The 10,361-nt window shown below is 32.8% G+C and overlaps 2 protein-coding genes across 2 annotated transcripts; both read left to right on the forward strand.

The window, feature by feature from the left end:
- The first annotated feature begins 5,155 nt into the window (after window positions 1–5,155).
- Window positions 5,156–6,876, forward strand: LOC127871653 (biglycan-like). Its single transcript, XM_052414775.1, has 2 exons — window positions 5,156–5,385; window positions 5,600–6,876. Exon 2 carries the CDS (start codon window positions 5,738–5,740, stop codon window positions 6,863–6,865), a length of 1,128 nt encoding a protein of 375 aa, XP_052270735.1. The 5' UTR covers window positions 5,156–5,385; window positions 5,600–5,737; the 3' UTR covers window positions 6,866–6,876.
- Window positions 6,876–9,190, forward strand: LOC127871648 (toll-like receptor 4). Its single transcript, XM_052414767.1, has one exon. The coding sequence runs from the start codon at window positions 6,896–6,898 to the stop codon at window positions 8,330–8,332; it is 1,437 nt and encodes a 478-aa protein (XP_052270727.1). The 5' UTR covers window positions 6,876–6,895; the 3' UTR covers window positions 8,333–9,190.
- The last annotated feature ends 1,171 nt before the right edge of the window (window positions 9,191–10,361 follow it).

Raw genomic sequence — 10,361 nt, forward strand, 5'->3', positions numbered from 1 at the left:
GAAGCAGGTTTGCTTTTGCATTCATATAATTGTGTTCTCAAAAAATCCAATATGATTTAAATAACTTATGTTTGATAACACTTAACGAATTCCTTATATCAATATATGTATTTAATGATCAAGGGCATAATTGGAATTGTGGTGCATTTTTGAGTATCCGCATGATACATTATTTAGCCGTTGAAAGGATAATTATTAAGTTTGCGTTGTGTAATGTTTATCAAAACAAATGTTTCTATTACTTCTCTTGCAGTAAAGCAGTCCAGTTGCCATATCTTGAATTTTAAAGCTTGAAATAGTAGTCGGATATTGCATTTTTCGGAAATTGCTACGCAAGTTAGTTGGCGACACATTTAATTGACACACCTTTTTCAAATAAATTTTGTAATTTGTTGTCTATAAAATGAAGAACTGTATACTTTCTTGAATATCTGTCCAAATGACAAGTAAGAAACTATATACCCCATCACAACTGGTTTATGCTCGTTATGTACATTAAATATATTGAAATTGTTTAATCTAATAAGATGCGTGAAAGTGAAAGTTTAATCTGAATAATAATGTTTATGTTTTGTATTCTGAACAATACAATAATACCAGAGACGAATGCCTTCTTCCAAATGCATTGACTACATTTTGCATTACATTTAGGCAGATGAACATGTCATGTGGTAATTCTCACCTCTGTTAATACTAAAATCCGATTACGAACCAAAAAAGCACATATACGTTATTTCGTTTATACCTCATGATAAAATATGACATTTCTGCAGTGAAATAACAGCAGTGGACATAAACAAATTGTTATTTTTATGGGTGAAAATAACAAATTGTCGGTACCCCTTTTTCTATATTTAGATTATAATAAATAATATTATATATATTTTCTATGATCACGAGTAAATTAAAATCGACATTTCACCGAATCCAATAATTTTTGTATGCTTTTTCACCGTTTATTAAAATTGTAAAAGAGTTTAACTGGAGAATTTCGCTCGTATAGTGACGTCATTTCGTTACACTAATGACGTCACTTTGTGGGAGAAACGGGAGAAAGGGTAACTTTTCAGCGAAAGGGAAACAGCTGTTAATTATTTTCTTGAAAAAAGGGCATAAAAGAAACAGAAAATGTGGTAATGTAAGTAAAAGATCGTTTGTTATTTCACTCATTATCATAGAAAAATAAAAATTGTACTCGTGGCTGCGCCACTCGTGAAAATACACTTTCTATGATCACTCGTGAAATAACAAACGATCTTACACTGCCATTAACACCTATCCCCTATATTATATTCGCCGTGACTGAAATTTCATTGCGAAAACACACGTCCCATTTCTATGATATACCTAACCGTTGCTTTGTTGTTTTTAAGTTTATAGCGAATAAACATTTTTGCTAAATCGGGGTGTAAACATCTGCCTGTATGTTTGTTTTACTAGTGTTCTTGAAACCATCCCATAAAGCAGCACATAAAAGTCTTACATTAAAACATGCAGAATGTCGTTATGTTTTGAAGAACAGATTCAATAATATAACACATATAAATGATATGATTGTAAGATAATTATGTTGTTTTAGCTTACTCACTTTAAACAACATGTTTATGTGAAATATTCACAGCTTTAGAGCAAATTAGTTAACATATCGGTGATACCAGTGTATTTAATTATATGCATAATTTGATTTAACATACACAAGTAGAGCACCGACCGTTTGCGATGTACACTGTATGAGCCGTATTCTGTCATAACGATATGTTTGCATATTCTGAAACAATATTTTAACGAGCATTACAATCAATCTTACATACACAGATTAATATGTTTTCGCATGTAGGTGATTTGTAATTAATCATTATTAAATTAATACGTTTCGCATCCCGTCAACATGTTCCGAACCCCAATACTGAGCTTTGACCGATCCAATGAAGTGACACTAGCTTCAATACTAATTTTATGATAAATATATTACATGTATCGTGTTGTATTGTAAAGGCCAATAGCCACATCACGCTACTTCATTCTTATTTTTACATGTGAAGATACTTTCGGACAACGTTTTCCTTTTTAATAATGTTTCGGGAGTTTCATTTTTACTATATATTTAAAAACATACGGTTTAATGTAACACTTAATCATATGCCGCAAAACTAATGTGAATTGACGTCGTAATGCCAGTTACAGTCACGTGAAGTCAATTTAATCGATACATATTCTCAGTTCAAATTTACCAGCGTACCTGTTATATTATGTGTTTGCAATAATTGTATACGGATAATATATCATAGCTTTATATTGATTTATTTTATTTATTTTTTTTCGCGTATCAGCCGCTTTGAAATATCGTTCAAGTGTTCAAAGACAATGTTGATCCTAGAACTACTGAGGTATGATTGAATAGGCTGATAGTAGTAGTTGATCGGCCTCCAGTGATTTAAACTGGCATAATGACGGAACTGTTTGCGGAACAACAATATTTTATTTTAGTTAGGGGGGCGCCAGACGCAAACATAAGTAAATGATGGCCCGTATTAACATTTATTTATATAACATTAGTGACATATTTCAGTGAAAATAGACCAGATTGTATTAAGAGAGTTTGGGAACGTGTTATGTTTTCAATCCGTGAACCAAAAATGGGTATTGAATATGGACACATACTTTGAATTAGTTGGCATCCTCCTGACAAGGTCTATCGAGATCTATGACAACAATTTTGAAATTTTGCGAATTTTACTTTTCTTTTCATGATGAATTCTCGACAACCAATACATCAATTAATTCGATGGATTTATCTAACGCCGATATTTGACGGTGTTGGCAGACGTGAGTAGGCGTGGTAATTAATACCCTGCGATGCGTCAGTTGGCGAATAGCAAGTTCACTAGGTTTACTTCGAACACTGGGTTAAAAACATTAAACAAACAGAAATTCGTACTACTACACTGTGCTTGTTGACTGATCAAGTTGTTTCAATATTCTCGGTCATTGGTGTCAGAACCCATTGAAATAATGTACGGAATATAAATTGGTAACGTCTCCGTTAATAAGACACACAGAAATTAACGTTCAAAATGAATTATAATTATTCATAAGAAACAATAATATCAGTTAATAATGTCCTTCGAACAAATTGTTTTTGACATTATTGTTGATACTTTTTGTGCAAATTGAGCAAATGGGAAACGTAATTACTTGTTTGCCATTTGTTTATGCAAGTATTCGATTATGAGAAAACTTTCAATTTTTCAAACTGAAGAATAAACCTTTAAACATCGTGGGAATAAAACTGAATTATTCGTAAAATATAAAAACATCGCTTAAAATTAGTTGTGATATAACTAATTTCTTCTTTTAGTTTAATAATTTATAATGATGATGAAACCTACAAGATCGTAGGTTAAGGAATTTATTTATATTATTTGTCAGAACATACATGTGTATTGAGTTTAATTGTGCTAAATAGTAGCAAAGCAATATTGTTCATGGCATATACAATGTAATGGGTATAAATGCCCTTAACACATTCTATGCATTATCAACATTAAAATTACTTAAAGACATATATTTTACAAGACCACAACCGGATAACAGCTTTTCAAATTTTATTTAAAATATAATATTCTAAAATAAACTCATTTCGGAGAGTTAAAAGGTATTAAGCATGAGCAAGATCGAAATACACAGCTCTTTATAGGCAAAGAAAAGTGATAGCAGCATTGCATAATAAAGATTAAACTTATTTCTGAAAATTCTAACGACTACATACGTCTCAAGCCTCGGCCAAATCCCACTAATGTTGATTTATCGATTTGAAAACCCTTCCAGTTGGTCAGCGTTTGATGTGTTTGGCGTGGCATCAGAGTGCTTCATACGCACAGCGGTCGCGAGAAGTATGTGCGTTTTTCATATAATCTGACGGTCGTCGGTCTTATATGTGCTACTAACGCATCGGTGCACCGAAAACACCGGATGATGCATCAAGAACGCTTAGGCCTGCTATCAAGAAAGTTCATAGGTACATTGGTCACGACCGGCAGATGACCCCTATTGACTTTCAGGTCACTAGATCAAAGTTCAAGGTCGTAATGACGAGAAACAGTAAAATGGTTTCCGGATGATCACTCAAGAACGCTAAAGCCTGGGATCAGGAAAGTTCTTAGGGACATTGGTCATGACTGACAGATGACCCCTATTGATTTTCAGGACTCTATGTCAAAGTTCAAGGACACAGTGACCTGAAGAAGGAAAATGGTTTCCGGATGATTACTCAAGAACGCTTAGGCCTGGTATCAGGAAAATTCATAGGGACATTGGTCATGACCGGCAGAATACCCATATTGATTTTCATGTCACTAGGTCAAAGTTCAAGGTCACAGTGACTCGAAGCAGTAAAATGGTGTCCGGGTGATAATTCAAGAACGCTTAAGCATGTGATCAGGAAAGTTCATAGAGACATTGGTCATGACTGACAGATAACCACTATTGATTTTCATGTCACTAGGTCACAGTTCAGGGTCACAGTGACTCGAAGTAGTAAAATGGTTTCCGGATGATTACTCAAGAAAGCTTAACGTATTCACACAATGGCTGCCAATACAACTGACAGCCCATTTGGGGGCGGGGGGGGGGCATGGGTGTTTTACAAACAGCCCTTGTTTATGAAAGCAAGAATACAAAATAAAGTCGACATTTATTGAGAATAAGTTTATACTCGGTTCCCGATTTACTTTTTAACAAGACAAACCAAAGGCAAATTGTTTTGTAGTTTTTCGTTTTGGATAAATAACTTTGGATAACAGATTAAATGAAATATGTTATTTCCAAGAAGTTTGAACCGTAGACATGTAATAACGATAATTAAGTTTTCTATACCAAACAGTTGAATTGTTTTCAAAATACAACAGCAAATGCATATTGCATCTTACTTGCTTTATGTTTTATTGTTATACTGATCGGTTTTAAAAATCTTGATATATTGCGTTCAAAACATGGAAGATACAGGCGTTTAAATGTTTAGGATAAACTGACGCAATTTTGTAGAACTGTATTCATTAATAAACACTCAAACGTGTTAAATGAAAATATTATTATGGTTTAAATGCGAAACTCAGACACTCGGAATGAAACGTTTGAACAATAGTCACGTTCAATCAATGTTAGGATAATCATGGGGAATTTATAAAACGCGGCAGTTAAATAAACAACTTGTGGAGTTGATTGTTTATGTTAGAAGTGGCCATTAAGATTCTGTCATAAAATCTGATCAGAAGGTCGAGCTCTAGTGTGAAAAACGAACTTTATAGGAACTGTTAACAAATTTCTCTGATTTTTTTTAATTATGAAGCTGGACACAAGAAACCTTTTACGGAATTTTACATGAGTGTAAGATTTTAAGATTTGTATAGTCTCACAAAGGTGTATTATTTAAGCGATTTAACAGTATAAACAACTACAACAAAATCCTAAGTTCCAGTTTCAAATCCGTTTTATTAAACACGATTGATACAGCAGTTTTGATTTATAATTTTATGGACAGTAATAATATAAACAACGCTCGAGAAAGCATAGATTATACAAATACGTTTTATTGTTTCAGATAGAACGACAATTCCTCTTCTTGATTCGTATTTTGTCAACTGGAGTTTATATTCTTCATTGAACAGTTATCTGCAATACAGTTCTAATCTAGCATTGTATTATATTATCATTATCCGTTAACTGTGAACGCTATAAAATGGCTTTATATAAAGTGGTTGTTTTCGTTCTCACCAATCAAATACTGAGAGCAAACAGTCGGCACATGGCTGGAGCGTCTGTGAACGAAAATCTACACGTGTTTGAAGACAACACGGATGATACTACAGACACCTATTGGTTAGATTCAATGACATGGAAGAAGGATGCAGTACGTAAGCATATGGTGGGACCTAAGACACCAAACTACTGCTCCGTGTGTACATGCTCACAATATAATGAGCGTCTGTACGTGGATTGCACTGATAAAGGTCTCGAAAATGCGTTCGATGATATTAGTCGAAAAACTGTTGACCTTGATTACACAAGGAATTATATTTCAAATGTCGTCTATGACAATTTTCGTGGCTTGACACTATTGAAAGTCCTGAAGCTGTCTTATAATAAAATACGGCAAATAGCCAAAGATGCATTTAGGGACCTTACAAGTCTTACAGATTTATATATAGACAACAACAATATTATTACGTTGCAAATAGGTATTCCTGAAGGAACATTTGATTCTTTGATAAATCTTCGTCTGCTTGTCATGCATGGAAATGTGTACGTGTATATAAGCGATGCTTCCAGGCTTAACGGGCGGACATTTCAGCCATTGAAAAATTTAAAGTTTCTTGTCATCGACGGGTTCAGAAAGTTAAAATTTGATTACCACTTTCTTAATACGCGTTTGTCCTCCTTAATACTAAAAGGGCCTCCTTGTGGATGTTTATTAAACGTTGTAGATGATGATATATTTGATGGTTTGCTGCATCTTCAAAATCTCTCCATGAGGCATTGTAACATATCATCACTTTCGCCGGTAGCTCTTTCACGTCTGAAATCATTGCGATACCTTGATATTTCAAAGAATTATCACTTGGGAATGCAGCACGTGTTAGGTCCTATTGCGAAAGCTTTAATGGATAGTAATATTAAAATACTGAAAATGAACTTAGTATCAGACCCTTATCAGGTAGGTAATAGATTAGATAATGAAAATTTGTTTTACATTAATCAACTAAATTTAACGGAATTGTATATGGATTCAAACTCTATTGAAATAATAGATTTTCACAATCCACTTTTTTCAAAATATTCCACTCTGAAAGTATTGAGTTTAAAATAAAACTCTCTTTTTTATAATCAATATGTCTATATGCTTGTATGGACTAATCCTAGCATTGAAGTGCTAGATTTCGGATATCAATTTCAGTTAAAGAATATTATACATTTCCCTGTAGAAAAACCTCGTCGCAGAACGATAGAATATTTAAATGATTCAAATTTAAACCTAAAGAAATTTATATTTACCGGCACGAAATCTTCTGTACATTTATTAAAATTTGCATACTCTGAAAATGTTATAGAATATATTGACATTTCCTGTAATTATATCAACAAAATATTGGAACTGCCATCTTTATTGTTTTTAACATTTCTTAATCTTTCGAGCAACTCTATCGAAACATTGTCAGAATCAGTATTTAGAGAAACGCCATCTTTAAAATACCTGGAAATACAAGATAATATCCTTGGTTTCGAATTAGGATCTGACAAAGCAGTGAATATGTTTGTACCTCTAAAACATCTAAAAACCATTAATATGTCAAAGAATAGAATTTACAGTTTAACAAGTTTGCTTTTCTCCCAATGCGTCAGTTTACAAAAAATCGATCTTTCTGAAAATTACCTTGACATCTTTGACCTTAATTTACATAATTTAAGAAATTTGTCAGTCCTGAATCTGAGAAATAATCGGCTTCAAACTTTATCTGAACCCGTTCGAGTATATCTGTCTGACATGACATCGGCACATGCAGTAATTGTTAACTTGCAGGACAATAAATTAGCGTGTAATTGCGATAACATCGAATTCTTGAGATGGCTGTTAACAACAAATGTTTCTGTAACAGAAAAGAACTTTTATAATTGTTACTATAATAATGCTAGTAGATCTCGCATTGAGTCAAGTACAACTGACGCTCTAGTCACTCAGTGCTATACTTATTTATCCTTAATTACATCACTTACAGCAATTATCTCAGTCTTTGTCGTAATCAATATATCGGCAATTATATTTAGGTACCGCTGGCATATTGTATATTGGTACTACAATGTCGTGAAACGTCGAGATATTACTATGAATGCACGACAGGACATGTTTCAGTATGATGCGTATTTATCCTATGACGATCATGAGACCAGTTTAGTTGTAAGGACTATACACACAAAGCTTGAAGTTGATTCCAACCTGCGACTGAATATTCGAGATCGCGACTTTCCACTTGGTGATATCAATGCTCTGAATATCGTCGAAGCAATCAGCTCGAGCAGAAAAACAATTTTGCTTCTAAGCAGACATTCTCTTAAGAACAAATGGTGTAGGTTTGAAATAAACATTGCTATCATTGAAGCCATTACCACGAATCGACCGGTTACTGTAATTGTGTACGTGGAAGATATTCCAGCTCGCTTTCTACCGAAGGAAGTAAGTAAACTTCTGCAAGATTCACCGGTTTTAGATTTTCCAAAGGACACAGATGCTTCCCAAAACGCGTTTTGGAACAGTTTGAAGGACTGCATTAGCCGGTGACGAAAAAGTGTATATTTGGGTATACAAATGATAATTGTATTTACAATAAAATGTACATACATGAAAACAAAAAATTTGGACATGGGGAATGTTTGCAGTCATATTGGGGCTTGCAATTGTTCTTGTCACTAGTTTGTGCGTTTTGTTTACAAAGACAAAATTGTATTGTATTAGAATGGTCTTATTAGAATTTTAATCTGCAGTATATCACTGATGTTATATTATGTTTCAATCAATTGACTAAATTTTAGACTATCTAATACATTATTGACAGTCTTGCAGTCACATATTTCAAGAGACAACACAAAACGGACAAACAGTGTACATGGTGATTTTGATAGCATAATTATTATTGAATGTGCAATAACATAATTATTAGTGAATGTGCAATATCCAAACACTTAATCATGGATAATAACTACATTGTATGTTTTAATTATTATATTTTACGAGATCCCTGATCCTATAAGTGCGATATCATATTAAGTGCATATGCGCTTAGAAGATTCTTTTGTATGCTCGACCAATACATTCAATAATGAAATTGTACCTGGATTTTCCTGATGATTGTACAGTGTTTTTTATTTGATCTTCTTATTATTGTTTTTATCAAATAAAAAATATTTTTTATACTATGTATAATACTAAAAATTCCAATTTTTGAATATTCCACATATTGATTTTAAATGACATTGTATGATTACTAATATTATATATGAGGACAGTGGAATAAAACAAATCCCATCTTTTAATTTCTCGTATCTGATGATATCTTAATTGATAGGTGGGGTCGATCGTATCGGACAAATGATTAACACATTTTTCGTAATGCCACCAACTAAAATAACATTATTTGAATGTGTTCTTGTTATTTATTACCGTATGTCGTTTCTATAATAAAATTTTGACAAATAAGAAGACTAATATTGACATTACTTAAAACGTTTGTCTACATAAAATATTTTCTCGTCAGATTAATGAAGATATTAACAATTTGAATAATGTATAATATATGTTAATGAATGAAAATAATTCAGAAAGAAAATACATTAGTATAAGATGACCATAAGTCAGTCATATGATTATGTTTATATGTTCCACGTGATTTCATGTAAAAAAGTCTTTCGATATAATCTTTTTACGGCCAGCATCGAGCCTTAACAATACAATGACATAAAATTGTTTAGAAAATATTTAATAACGTATAAAGGACATTTGAATCCAAATTAATAACGGCAGAAATGAAATTTTAATAATTACCAAATATTAATAACGTTGGAACTGTCTGAGTTTCGTTGTCGATTGGTTTTGAAACACACACAGATAATACAGTATTTTATTTTCATATAAACTGTGCCACACACAAATATAATTGTATGAAATAATATGTTCAACTAACTATTCTAGTAAGGTCATATTACTAATTCAATATATCTTTAAAAAAAACTTACCCCACCCACTATGCTATTTAATAACCCAGCATGTAGGACGAAATTTCTTTTACTAAATTATTTATTGAAGGGTAGCTTTCTCTAGTTATACTGCTTCACACAGCGTCGTTAACAGACGTTATGTCTGTTATGACGGTAAAATCCATCAAAGGTGCATTTCGTTCTTCCGCTGCCCGTTTATTTAAGCGCTGTTATGGTTATTCAGATGAATTTGACATCATTTAAATAAGAACGCAACAAAAAATCACAGTGGTTCATTTTCTTCTACCTTGACGCAATCCTTGCTATAATTATACTTATATCATCAGGGGCATCACTGAAAACAACTGTCGTAGTTGACATTTCGACACTTACGGTTGACGGAGATTTTACTGATTTAGCAGATGTGTCTATGGATCGGTTTGCGATCAGTCAAACATATATGGTTAGATTTTTTTTTAAGTATAACTATTTTGAATAGTTTGCGTCTGAACAGTGTTCTAAACATACGCGTTCATGTAATGGACAGTGAACCTTGAGACTAAGACATACATTTGATTATTACGCAATACGCTAAATTCACAATGCTTCAGTTGACG

The sequence above is a fragment of the Dreissena polymorpha genome, chromosome 3 (assembly GCF_020536995.1).
Source record: "Dreissena polymorpha isolate Duluth1 chromosome 3, UMN_Dpol_1.0, whole genome shotgun sequence".
Lineage (NCBI taxonomy): Eukaryota > Metazoa > Mollusca > Bivalvia > Myida > Dreissenidae > Dreissena > Dreissena polymorpha.

What these genes read in the sequence shown, in the direction of transcription:
- LOC127871653 (XM_052414775.1), top strand. Translation starts at nt 5,738, where the DNA reads ATGGCTTTATATAAAGTGGTTGTTTTCGTTCTCACCAATCAAATACTG.
- LOC127871648 (XM_052414767.1), top strand. Translation starts at nt 6,896, where the DNA reads ATGCTTGTATGGACTAATCCTAGCATTGAAGTGCTAGATTTCGGATAT.